Source organism: Myodes glareolus, chromosome 4 (assembly GCF_982192425.1).
Source record: "Myodes glareolus chromosome 4, mMyoGla1.1, whole genome shotgun sequence".
Taxonomy (NCBI): domain Eukaryota; kingdom Metazoa; phylum Chordata; class Mammalia; order Rodentia; family Cricetidae; genus Myodes; species Myodes glareolus.
This window is the reverse complement of record NC_142029.1, coordinates 98,722,904-98,736,319: the sequence shown is the minus strand read 5'-3', so window position 1 is coordinate 98,736,319 and position 13,416 is coordinate 98,722,904. Positions and strand designations below refer to the sequence as shown.

Here is a 13,416-nt window from a genome sequence, read left to right as displayed (position 1 = left end):
TTTCCATGTAGCTGAGAATGATCTTACATTCCTGACCTTCCAAATGCTAGGATTATTGACATGAGCCACCATGTCCAGCTCTGCTGATGATAACCTTCTTATGAGAATACCAAGGGGATCCCAGAAGCATTACCTTGCAATAGCTTGCCTCCCAATGACTTAAGGACTTTTCTGTATAACTCACCTCCTTATTTATTATAAATTATGTGTATATGTGTGCCTCTCTGTGAGTTTGTGTACATGAATGCACTGTCTACAAAAGGGTGTTAGGTCCTCTGGAGCTGGAGTTACAGGCAGTGGTGAGCCACCTGGTAAGGATGTTGGGAACAAAATTCAAGCCCTCTGCAAGGGTAGTTCATGTTCTTAACTGCTGAGCCATCTCTCCCGTCTCTAGGATTTACCTCTTAAAGGTTTCATTCTTCCAGTACTGCCATCTTGGGGATCAAATTTCTAATGTGAACCTTTGTGAGGTCACAATTAAGCCATATCCTAGCCACATCATCCATTATACAAATCTATTCCAGAAAGTGATGAGAGATCTCAGACCCAGAGAAAGTATGTATGGGTTTATGTGATTGCATGCAAACATGTTTATGGGTGCATGTGTATATGCATGTGTTGGAGGTAGAATTGTTATTCTGTGGCATGTTGCTTGAGAATTAATGCATCAATATGATCTGGAGCTTGCAGCTTTCATCAAAGCCCCAGGAAAGGCATCTTGGCCAAGGAAGAGAACCTAAAGTGGAGGCCCATGGAAATATATTCTTACAGCGATGCAGCATGAGTGTGTTTGCATGAACAGAGTGAGTGGGCAAGCAGGAGGTGTTCAGAAGGTCAACTCTCCAGATTATACGCAGATAATAAATGTTTATCAGTGCGCTTGCTACAGGATCCCCAGCTGCTCATCCCCTGGACAGCAATGAGAGTGCAGCTCTCTGACTAGGCGGGCCTTTCACCATTCATGACCACTTCTGAGAGGCATGAGTCCATGTGTACAGGTGGCTTTTCCAGCAGCAACAAGTCCATTTGTTGTTCTGTGTAGTAGAGCTTCATACCTTAGAGCAGGGCTCTTTGATTTTTGAGAGCTCTTCTTCATTTCCTTCCCTGGCCAACAGCCCCTCCTAGGGAGCAGTGGCTCTCCCCTCTGCTTACAGTCCTCAAAAGAATAAACATCTTCCCCGCAGCATCAGAATGCTGTTGTGAGATGATTGTAGCCGTCTCCATGACACTCACTTACTCCTTGTATAAATACAATGGTACTGAGGGAGGAGATGAAGAGATGCTGGAGTCGGGAGCCCCGGGATATAGGAAGCTCTTTCAGCTTCCTTATCTATCTTCTGCAGGAGTGAGAAGAACCTTTCCCTTTGCCTTGGTTCTCCACCCCACCCCCTAATCTCTCACCAACCCCACCTTGACTTTATGCTGCTAAAATGGGGCTGGGCTCTGAGTAAGATAGAAGGGGAAGCAGCATTCGTATGCAGGAGAAGCAGCATTTATTTAGAAGGAGGAGGAAAAAGTTTAATTGCTCAGAGTTGGGACTTAGTGATCATGAGCAACGATGACCAGCCGTGGGGGCGGCAGTACGTGTGCACATGTGTTTCAGGGGGTCTGTGATTCCATAGCAGAGCCAATGACTCATTCCAAATTTAGCGACTTTTAGAGGTCATTTTAGTCATCCTCCTGCCTTTGGGCTGGATGGAGCCTAACTTAATATCATGTATGATGGAGACAGTGTGCTCTGAGAGAAGAGTGTGCAAGGGTGTGTGTGTGTGTGTGTGTGTGTGTGGGGGGGGGGGGTGTCGGGAGGCATCACGTGATCCCTTTGAACCGATCTCCAGCAAAGGACGTTCCCTCGTTTCCCCAGGTTGCTTGGGTTTCCCCATCCCTGTATCAGGATGATCCTCCCGGGAACTGATTTTTTTTCTTGATAGAAACCGGATGTTAGATTCTCAAGGTGGGCGGGGGCTCCATCCCCCTCGGACCTGTCAAGGGTTATTGAGACTCCTAGGGTCCCATTAGCCAGTACGAGAAGCTAACATTTATTTCATCAGAAACTTGCCATGCAGTCTGAGCTTAGAACAGAATAGAGCAAAGATGCTACAACGCCTTTTTCCCAGGCAATGCGCATGATTCTGCGGCTCTTTGCTCGCTACACTTCAACGCACCTTGAAATGGGCTCGCCTCCTTCGCGCAGCGACGGACAAAGAGTTAAGCCAATCAGTCACTAGATCTGTGGGCAATGTCCAATAGGCAGGTGGCAGGGGCGGGCCACTAGGCCAGGCCCGGCTAGGCTTCACCGTGGACCTGGCTGCGCTCTGCCTCCGTTGGCAGTGCAGGTGCCGCTGCGCCGGGGCCCGGGAGGCTGCGCGCCGAGCCGAGCCGAGCTAGGGAGGGATGGAGAGCGGGCCGCCCGGGCTACAGGAGCACCGGCAAGGGGCGTAGGCGGGCGAGAAAAGGGCGCTGGGGCACGATAAGTGTGCAAACGCAGGAGCACTTTGCGATAGGATGAGGCTCTTGGCTGGCGCGCGGTAGTACTATGATTTGGTATGTGGCCACTTTGATAGCAAGTGTGATCAGCACCCGAGGTCTTGCGGCTCAAGGTGAGTTGAAGTGCAGCGTCCCTCCTCCAACCCTTCTGGTTTTCTTAGACCTTCCCTCTGGGATCTGGCTTTCGAACCCTGGGAGCGAGGCTCCGGCTCCGTCCAGGCGCACCTCGGGCTACTGGCTCGAGGGCTGGGGAGCTGCGGGAGGGAGGAACTCGGCGGGAAGGTGCGGAAGCCTATGGGTTGTGGGGACGAACGTCTTGGAAGCGAAGTGTACTTGGCCCACCTTGGGCCCGATGGTCCACAGCCGCACATCGAACCTGAGCTTTTGGGAACCCCTGGTGTTCTAACTCTGGCTGCTGGAGACTTTGCCGGTCTTCCGGCAGGATTCCGCGCGTCCCAGCCTGCACGCACCGCTGGATGGAAGAGCCCTTGCTGGGAGGCGCGACCAAGATCTTGGGACTCCCCACAGCAGCCTCCAAGGGACCCGGTTCTCCGCCCCGCGTCTTTCCTTTTCGTCTATCTTGGTGGCGGAACTCCGATCCCATTGGCAGGTGACAAGCAGAATTGACCTAGCGGCTCCGAGCAGCATCTGCTTTTCCTGGCCCTGGCGGCCGCCCGCGCCCACTTTAGCCGCACCTGGGCCCCGGCCAGGCAAAAGTTCCCGGGGAGGAGCCGTCACCGCGCCACGCTCCGGGCTGCCAGGCCCAGCGGCCTGGGGGCGAGGGCCGCGAGGGAGGGGTCTGCTCCGCTGCATCTTAGAGTCGAGCGGAATTTTTCTTTCTGCCTTCTCGGGTCTGAGCCCAAGAAGAAGCGAGGGAGAAGACAGGGCGCAGGGTTCATGCTTGAGCGTGAGGGTTTTCCCTTTGGAGATGGCAGAGCTCTGGGTGGCACCCGGCTCTCGTCCCTTGTATGGAAGTCAGAGCCGAGCCTGGCAACTGCCAGGACTCTGAGCTCAAGGTTTCTGCGCGCCGAACGGATCCCGCTGTGGGCAAGTTTGCAAAGCAGGGAGGAGATGGCGGCGAGAGAGGAACAGTCTGTGGGTGGAAGGTGGCAGGGTAGCCGGCAGGGTGGCGAGGGAGGACCTGAAGACCAGGGAACCTTTTGAAAGGGCTCTGCTGGAGGTGCGGGCTCCGCCGGCTTTTTTTTTTTTTCACCTTGCCTAGGGGCGTGTGGGGGGAGTGGTTTGAGAAAGTTTCCGAATTGGAATGTGTCTCCTCTGCTGCTTGACGGGGGACTCTGAAGAGGAGAGGATGAAGGAAAGGGCGGCTTTCCTTCAAAACATTGTGATGGTCGGGATGATTATAAAGCTTTCCATTTGCCAGGTGGGAAAACTGAGACAGGATGACCTCAGAAGCCTATGGAAAAAGGGTGGATCTTGCTGTGCCTCTCCCCTCCCCCCCCTTTCCACGCAGTCTTTTAGTGACCTCCTCCTCCTCCCCTCTAGGTTTTGGTATGCTCTGCTGTGGGACTGTCTCTGAAAGCACAAAAGGCTGTGCCAGGATCAGAATCGAAGAGACACTGAAGGAAGGCTCTTAACTAGCCTTTCAACCTCAGAGAGGGTATAGGCATGGTAAACTGAAACAGAAAAAGGAAATTGCAGAGATTCGCCGAGTGGTTAGACAGAAGGAGGAACTTTCCAATGTTGAAGGTTGCTGGACATGAAGGTTATTATCCCTTCTGTCTGGAACCCTACTTCTGTCTAGGAGCAAGGATGACCCGATTGGTCTTGGGGTCTTTTAAATCTAAAATGGCTCCATGAGGCAGACACAGACAAAGGTTTAACGATAAATTGACAGGATCCAAAGCCTGACTGGCCCACTTGCTGACCCTGTGACCTTGGACAAATTTCTCAGCTTTTCTAAATGTCACTTACTTCAATAGAAAATGGGTTAGCTGTATGGACTTGTAGAGATTTGGGGTGTGTGGGAACCGTATTGTGAGGAAGTGGCTGACTGCCTGTTGGGAAGTATGTGCTCACCAAACCTCATCGTCAGTATTTCAGTATCTGTACAATTCCTGGCTCCTAATCAGTTTCTTTCTTTTGGGTTATTCAGGGAGCTGGGAGTTAGGAGTGTGTTTAGGGACACCCAAAAGTCTGCCTTTGAGGAGGCTAGACCCTATATCGTGGGCTGACCTTGTCTGGTAGAACCTCTGGAGTGTGGGTGGGGCATGTACAATTGCTTGGAAGTCCTTTACAAGGTCTGCAAAGCTGAAGGATTGCTGGCTGCCAGATGCTACAGGAAGGATGCAGAGCCCAGCCTACAGAGGGGGAGGGGCACCTGCTTGCCCGAGAGACCGGGGCTGGAGTGCGAGTGAGAGAAGTTAAGCGGTGAAGTTGTTCTGTTGAGTGACAGAGGTGACTTCTGGAGAAATCCTCCAACCCCAGGGACTATGAGATGCTTCTTCTAGAACTGTCTGAAGCAGGGGATGCTCTAGGTGAAAAGGGTCAGGTCCCTCAAACTGCCAGGTTGGGACGGTCAACTTGGAAGTCTGGGAGAGAGGTGGGCATGGAGTCCTCCTTTTGATTCTGGTCAGGCATTTTGGAAGTAACGAAGATCGATGTTCAGGTTAGGAGGGTCAAGAAAAGAGGAAGGCTGTTGACGTGGTCTCTGCATACAGACATCTGCCCTTCGACCTGGGGTAGTTTCCACACTTTGTGGAAATCCTGAGCTAGTATTTTCTACCTCCTATATGGAGGGAAGTCTGTTCCTTTTTCCCAGTGCTCCCTCCCTGTCTGCCAGAGTCTGTTGGTGAACTCCCTGGCTCCTAGGTGCCCAGGTAAATTAGTGTCTGACTAATAGATAGTGCCCTCTATCTGGCTTTGACCCACCCAGCTTCTCTTTGTTGATGGAGATGGGAAGGAGTGTTTCTAAACCCTTGGCCAGCTGATCAGCTGAGGACTGGGCTCAGGAAGTGGGTAGTGAGCCCTGGTGTCAGAGTCTCAGGACATATGGAGGCGGCAGGGGGAGGGGGTGTCTGGTAGGAGGTTCCCTGGAAGAAACTGGAGTGGGAGGAGGCATGATGCTGGCCACTGGAAGGAGTCAGCTGGGACCTGTGGGTCTGTGGCCTGGCATACATACCAGTCTCTGGAGTTGTCAGGTCCCGGGTTCAGATGGTTTCATGTTTGTATCTCTAAGACAGAAAGCTGGGGTCTGGTTTCTCACGGAGCAAAGATTGCCTAGGTAGGAGATGCTGAGAGCTGGTAGCTCTTGCTTCTTCACTGTGCCCTGCACTTTCCAGTGCCAGGTCTCCTCCCTGCCCTCTTGCCAGCACGGCAGCCCTGGCTCTTAGAGCTCATCAGTACGTATGCTTCTTTTTTGGCTTTCTCTCAGTTCTTCCAGGTACTCATTAGGTCTCCCTGCAGCCCCCAGTTTGCACTGAAAATGTGGGGGTGGGAGGTAAGGCCCAGTTAGGAAGGCGCTATGAGCGGTGAGATTTAACTGATTCTCTTCTTCACGAGAGCTGCTCCCTTCTGTGGGCTTCTCAGCTGGGGCCCCCCAGGTTGTGTCCCCCTTCCCTCTGCTTCCGGGGATGAGTTGAGCAGTTTGTGTAAGGAGTGGGTCTGAATGAGCTGTGGTTGGTAAGAACTTTAGACTTCTTTTTAGAAGTGTGCATATGTCTATGTATGTGCATGTGTGCATAGATACATGCACCTCAGTATGTGTTATGTGTATTCTGTATGCATGTGTGAATGTGCATATTTTATATGTATGCACACACATAAATTTCCCTGTATGCATGCATGCCTCTGTAGCTGGTGTTCCCACCTAGTTAGACATGTGTATACATGCACTTACAGGCTCTCATATGTTTGTGTGCACGTCTATGGATTACACTGGGGGAAGAGCAGTTACAAATAAGTTTGAGGTGGGAGCCCCTCTTGTGAGTACTATGGGATGGAGGGAGACTTCTCAGCAAACTGCTTGCTTCCCTGTTCATCACTCTGCACCTGCATCCAGGCAAGGCAGGTATTCTTAGAGTTGAAGCCTTCAGCCCAAGGCTAGGAGCAAAGAATTCTTGAGGTCAAATAGAGAAAGCCTAAGTGTTGGGCAGAGACTTGGCTTATGGGGAGGCTGGCTGCCTCTTTTGCTAACAGGCATTAGTTGCCACCAGCCTGGCACAGGCGAGCGTAGACAAAGCTCTGGATGCCTGGGGAGCTGGGAGAAGATTGTGGTTGCAGAAGCAGCTTGCAGTCAGGCTTCTGCCCCAGGGGCACTGCCCATGGGTGTGGCCTGGTCTGCCTGAGGCAGCTGACCTATTTTTTCTTAGAAATCTTCCTGCTTTCCCGTTCGCTCTTGCATGAGTAAGCAGGAGAGTGGTGGGTAGAGATGGGGCCTCTGGGAGGATTTTGTAGGTTCCGTGGGGGTCAGGGCCATGGCAGAGGTCTCAGCCTACCTGCCTGGACTTCTGACAAAGAGGGGACTGATAACCTGGCCTTCTGCCTTCTTCGCTGTCCCTTTGTCTTCTTCCTTGTCAAGTGTGCTCATGGATATGGGGCTGTGGCATAAAACTTGTCCATGGGCACAGATTGCACTCGCGACTCGTTGTTCTCACCCTAGTTCGGATCAAGGATGCTGCTCGTGCTTGACCAGGAATAATCTCTCACTAGTTACTGTGCCTGCCCGGCCTGTGATGCCCTCACTGGCTAGCTTGGCTGTGTGCATCACAGATTGCCCTGTGGGGTACCCAGGCTGTGCTTCCATCCAGGTGGTAGGGCTGGGGTTGTGGGTGTAGGGGGTGTGGCTTCGCTTTTCTGCTGAGGAGCTCTGATAAGAGATTGAATTACAGACTTCCTTCCTGCCTGCGGCTCCTGGGGAAAGGGCTCTTGGAAATATAATCTAGCCCAGCAAATTAAGGTCGTTAATAGCATTGCCACCTCAGAGTGGCCGGGGTGGGGGTGGGGATGGGAGCAGTCCAGGCAGAAGAGTTAGAGGGTGGAGTCCCAGTCTACCTGGTACCTTGCTGTCCCTAAAGTTATGGCTTACCTGGTTGGCCCACTACCCCGTGGCCTCCTCGGGGAGGGGTATAGGAAGGCTCTGAGGATATGGATGGGAGTCACACAAGGTAGACCTTCTCTAGCATGTGACGGTCCTTTCTAGGCAGAGGGAGGACAGGTGCCATGGATGGCCTCCCACCCACCCTCCCCGTGTGTGCAGAGAGTGGGGCTCCCTCATGTCCTGTGTACTGGTCTCCTCTGCAGCTCAGGCTCTATGTCTACGCCTCACCTGGTACTGGATGACAGGAGCCAACTTTTCTGCTGTCCTCAGGCCCTCCTCTGGGTATGTGCCTCCCACATGGTGAGAGCCCAAGTCTGCAGGCTTCCTGGAATCTCCTGGAGCCTCCTGGCCTGTCGAGGAGGAGGGATTGGGGGACTATTGGGGGCTGTGTCTTTTTTGGACTCAGCAGGGATTATTTTTAGGCTGGCAGATGGAGGTGGCGGTGGCTGTCGCTGGTATTATTAGACAACAGGCCTGTGGTTTGAGAGTCTGGTGCCCAGAGGAGGAGGAAGAGGAGGCTGCAACAAGGAGCCATGAGGCTGGTATTCAGCCAGCGTCCTCCCTCCTCTTAACCATTATCAGACTCAGTAGGGCTTCTAGGACCAGGCAGAGTGGCCTTCACCAGACTCAGCCAGTGATGCTTCATCTGATCCACCTCCTTTTGGGAGGGAGGCCTGTCCTGTCAGCCTTCTGTGGTCTTGGAGTGGAGGGTCTGGACTCTCAGAACTTATGCAGAATGTTGGAGGAAGCCCTGTCTCTCTGTAGGGAAAGAAAGGGGCACAGGGGAGAGACCTTGGTCACCTGGGTTCTGGAAGGAATCCTGACCCACCATTTGTTACCTAGGTAACTTTGGGGAAGCCACATACTGTCCCCATTTGTGAGATTGAGAGAGCAGCCCCATGTGAGGAGCCACATTATAGGCAGATAACATCACACTCCTGGTACAGACTCCATATGTGGTGGGGCTGGGCAGTGTGTTCTGTTTGCCTCCCAGCCGCAGCCAAGGGTTCGACATCTGCTCCTTGCCTCTTCTCTGGGTACTTAAAAGTGGTTTTCCATCCCCAGGACCCTTCCTCCCCACCCCTTTCCTGGCTCCAGCTTGTGACTGTTGGATGTGGGACTGTGCCAAGCCTTGGATGCCTTGTGGTTCTGTGCACACAGGGTGTCTGCTGGCAGCTCTGGACTCAACTACCCACTGGGTACCAGCTGGCCCCGAGAATGGGAGATTTGTATCCTATGGGCTTCCCAAAAGGTCAGCCAACCTGTGGGGGCTCACTCCATCCACCTGCCCTCTTGGTTTCTCTTTCCTGCCAGGATGGCATAGTCTTAAAGTAGGCTGGGCAGACACTCAGGATTTGGATTTACTAGTCATATCAAATCATATTCTGCCCTCTTGAAAACTGCTGTGTAGGGCCAAGGGTATCTCCTAGCTTCCTTATCCTACTCACCAAAGTCAGTCTAAGTGAGGGATCTATGGTCACTATTCCGAAGCATCTCTCTTGACCTCCTCCTTCCTCCTTCCCCTGCCTTCCAGCTGTTCCCTGTGGCCCTACTGGAGACCAATATGTCTGCCTTATGTAGGCCCTGCTCTGACTCTTAGCTCTATGGTCCTTTGGATTTTAATGTCTCTTTGTTATGGTAACTGATCTGAGTGTCCCCTGCCTCCCCCTCCACCCCCATCCAAGTTGGGCTGGGCATGCACTCAGCTTGCATGAGATACATTTGTGTCCCCACCCCCACTAATTTTCATGCCCTGAGTCTTTTTCATTCCTGGCCTAGGGTTTGCTTGCCCCTGTGTTTGCTTTCTCAATTTCTCTTCTTTAAAGGCCCACTTCCCACTGTATGCCAGGCTGTTGATTTTTTTTTCTGTTTTTTTCTTTTTCTTTTTTTTTTTTCTTCTCACTGAGTTTTTCTGGAGAGATGTTTATTAGACATATTTTGGCTCAGAGAAAATCAGGCCTAGAGAGAGGTATCTGTGGGTGATAGAGTGAGGGAGGAAACACACACACACACAGTGTGTGTGTGTGTGCATGTGTGTGTGTGTATGTGTGTGTGCGTGTGTGTGTGTATGTGTGTGTGTATGTGTGTGTGTGTGTGTGTGTGTGTGTAGGAAGAGAAGATGACTATTTTGAGATCCAGAAACCCAGGAGAGCTTGGGCTGAGTGTGGAGGCTGAGCCATGGCTTTCCCCTCGCCTTACTTGTGGAGACACTTGTCTTGGTTTGTCTCGTGTGTCATCTTGGGGATGCATCCAGTTTGCAGTCACTTGTCTGTGCTTGGGATGCTCTGGAGAAGAGTTGCTGGCTGTAGAGCACCAGCCCTGTGCTACCTTGGGGGCAGGCTTCATGCTTGGGGCTTGAGGCCCAGCCCAGGACCTGGCTGAAGTCAGGAGTGTGAGCCTACAGCCTCCCTTCCAGGGCTGGAAAGAAGGTGTGAAGGAGCTGCCTTATTGAGATGCGGTGAGAACCAGGCAGCACTGGGTGCAAATGAGCAGCTGGAACTCTGGGGACCCATGCCAAAGCTGACCTACCTCTGGGCATTGCTCTCCAGAGCCTTGGACTTGGCAGTCTGTTGTCCAGAGCAGAAGTTGACTCACAGAAATTCATTGTCTTCCCCAGCTCTCATTTTTCTGCCTAGACTTTTGGGGCAAATGAGCTACCTGTATTGGGCCATGTTGCCTGGTAACCTGGACCTGGGAAAAAATCCCTTTCCCTTTTCCCAGGCTCCTGTAGTGTGTCTCCTAATCTTCTTACAAGCTGTGCTGCAGGTAGTTTATGCATGTGTGCACACACATGTACATGCATGAGCACCCCTCTCCCCATTCTGGCTCATGGATCCTGCTGGCCATCCTTTCCTCTTGGTCTAGTTCTGGTCTTTGAATGCCTAGATTCAGTAGGCTTTTTTGCCCGGGTATCCTATGGGATGTGGGGGGATGCAGGGAGTGCCTCCCTGTAGCTGGGCCCTCTCCTTTCCTGGAGGGCCTAGGCTACCAACAGCCTGCAGCCAGATTGGAGGAGGGGAGGCTGGGAAACCTGCCTGGGCCTCTGACAGGTGAGTGCAGTACTCTGCTTTGCTCCAAAAATACTCAGTGATCTTAGCTCTTTCTCTAGAAAACAGTGATGTCACCGGGAGCCAATAGGCTTCTGGAAGGGCTTGCCTCCCTCTCTGCCTCCTCCTTCCGCAAGTTGCAGAGAAGAGGGAGGAAGAGGGGGGAGAGGGAGACACAGGCAACACACACTGACTCCTTGGAGAGGCACAGACAAGAAGCACACATGCACATAGAAAGCTCCATATTTCTGAAAAGCAGGCAAAACCCTTTCTGTCATAAATATAGCAGAAATTCACAGGGCACACACACATACACACAGAGAGGAAGCAGGGCGGGGGAGAGAGAGAGAGAGAGAGAGAGAGAGAGAGAGAGAGAGAGAGAGAGAGAGAGAGAGAGAAAGAATCACCCAGATAGAGTAAGAAAGAAACAGAGATGAAGGCATTGACAGAGAGACATGAGGAAGGAGCAGAAAAGAGAGAGACAGACAGTCAGACACAGATACACAGCACACAAACACACATAGGCAGGGATGCCAAAAAGAGACAAAGGCAGATACGCAAAGGAGTCAGAAAGAGAAAAGCAAGACCTAGAGAAAGGAGAGAAGTTGGCACAGAACTAGGCAGTGATCGGAAAACACACACACACACACACACACACACACACACACACACACACACACACAAAACTGGACACACAGATGTGAAGGAAAGACGGGCATGAGCTCACGGGTCAGGGGTGCAGAAAGAGCCAAGGGGGTCAGACAGTCTTGCTCTCCAGCGGGCATCTTTGGGTGGGAGGGCTCAACAGGCATCTTGGTTGGAAGCCTCCTGTTGGTGGCTGCTGTCCTTGGTACTGCCCTGGAGAGGAGGGCTGAGAAGGTGGTTTAGGGGAAAGTGTAGTTAGCTTGGGAGTTGTGGGCAGTTGAAGAGAGGCAGGGGTGAGGCTGTCCTCGTTGGAAGAAATGGTCAAGGTGACCTTGTCATCTCCCTCTCCCTCTTCCTGGTCTGAAGTGTGTTTGGTTGGAGGTGGACTTTAGGTTTTGTTTGCTCTGATGTGTGAACAATGGCCCCAGAGTTAGCTTCTTTTCTGACTCCCCCAAAGCTTGAAATTTGGATAGGGCCGAAGCCTCTCTTGTCTGCTTCTGTCCCTTACCCCCTTCCTCATGTGGGTGTGCCCTCTCTAGCTCCCTGATTTTGATGTCCCCTGTGAAAGGTAGGGGATTGCTCCAGGGCCCCTCCTTTGTTACCTCCATATTTCTCCCTTAATGGTGATGTCTGGGGCTCCTGTGAGAGTCTAATAGATTCAAGACCTGGAAATCGGAGGGCTGCAGTGCCTCCTGCTCCCCTCTGCAGCAAGACTGGCGCAGTGGGTTGGAGGAGGGGCTGGGGAGGCTGCTCAGGTCCGTGGGGCTTTCCCTCTGGTGTTGCCAAGCAGCCTCCTTAGCTTGTTAGGGATTCCCCGCTCCTGTATGGAGCCCTCTTGTTTAGTGCTGTAACACCAGGCTGAGCTGGGGGTGGGGCAGAGGAGGAGGCGGGCTCTGCCTTCGCCCACCAGGCTCCAGCGGGAAGCACCTTGCTTCAGAAAGAATGCCGAATGTTCATGTTCCTAAGGACTATAGCTGGGCAGGGCTCCCAGGGCTGAAAGCCCTTCGTCCCCTGTGTCTATAGCTCCCAATGCTTCTTTGAAGGGCAGGGGATACCCGGGGAAGGCAGGCCAGGCATGATCGTGATGGCTGCTTTTTGGGTCTGGGATGGGAAGTTCTGCTTGCAAGGCTAGAGAAATTGGGATGCCCCCTCCTTTCTTCTCTTCCAAAGCTATACAGGAAAAGCTTGACTGTCCTCAGGGCAGAGGGGCGTGTGCATAAGAGGTGGGTGTCCAGGGTGCATTAGGGACCCTTGGGGAGGGAAGAGGCAGATCCAGGAGTGGGGAGGGAGGGTTGGATATCAGCATAAACTGTGGGAGCAGGCTCTTTTTCCCAATTCTTCATGTGTCACCTTGACTGTCCTTGTTAGGTGCCCACGGCCTGCGAGAGGAACCCGAGTTTGTGACTGCTCGAGCCGGTGAGGGTGTTGTCCTGAGATGCGACGTAATCCATCCAGTGACGGGACAGCCCCCGCCCTATGTTGTAGAGTGGTTCAAGTTTGGGGTCCCCATCCCTATCTTCATCAAGTTTGGCTACTATCCCCCACACGTGGACCCTGAGTATGCAGGTAAGGTGTGAGTGATGAGGGCCATGCCCCCTCTCCATCACCCTGTGGGTTTTGGCTGTGTTGCATCTTTCTTTTCAGGACGCAGTGGTAACCACAAAGTCCCAGGTACTCTTCATTTTTATCCCTGTCACCTCTGGTCTTCTTCTTGACTGGTCCTAGTATCTCTATTCTCATGGTCTTTGCCCTTTGCCTTCTCTCTCTGCCCTCTGGTGGGTTTTCATCATAAGTGGGAGAGGAAGTAGGAGTTGAGGCAGACAGGAAACATGTCTGTTCAGCCTGGGGATGTGATGAGGCCAGGAGTGCAGGGCAGGTTAGAGAAAAGGAAGCAAGAAGTAGAGGGAAGAAGGGAGTCAGACAGCTCCACCCCCTCCCCAGGTATGGTGTAAGCAAGGCTGCAGGATCTGCTGTGTATGCCCCCACTGTCCTGGCTCTGAAGTTGGGTGTCCTATGCCGAGCCTGGTAGGCACCTCCACTGTTTGCTGTCTGTGGCCCTGGCAGACACCCGATCTCACTTCCTCTGCCACCACCCCCCTTCCTTGGCCCCATTTGTGTGCCGCTCTGTAATTATTCTGCCAGCGTGGTCTCCCTGTGACTCACGGCTGCCGCCCGCCAGCC

At 52.8% G+C, this 13,416-nt stretch overlaps 1 protein-coding gene across 6 annotated transcripts in view; it reads left to right on the top strand.

The window, feature by feature from the left end:
* The first annotated feature begins 2,351 nt into the window (after positions 1-2,351).
* The window catches only part of Igsf9b (immunoglobulin superfamily member 9B), a 57,201-nt gene continuing 46,136 nt past the window's right edge, over positions 2,352-13,416 (top strand). For all 6 annotated transcript variants that reach the window (XM_087905743.1, XM_087905744.1, XM_087905745.1 and 3 more), the window contains exons 1-2: positions 2,352-2,600; positions 12,604-12,801. In XM_087905743.1, coding sequence (XP_087761869.1) covers positions 2,537-2,600; positions 12,604-12,801 — 262 coding nt within the window. In that variant the 5' untranslated portion in view covers positions 2,352-2,536. The remainder of the gene's footprint in view (positions 2,601-12,603; positions 12,802-13,416) is intronic.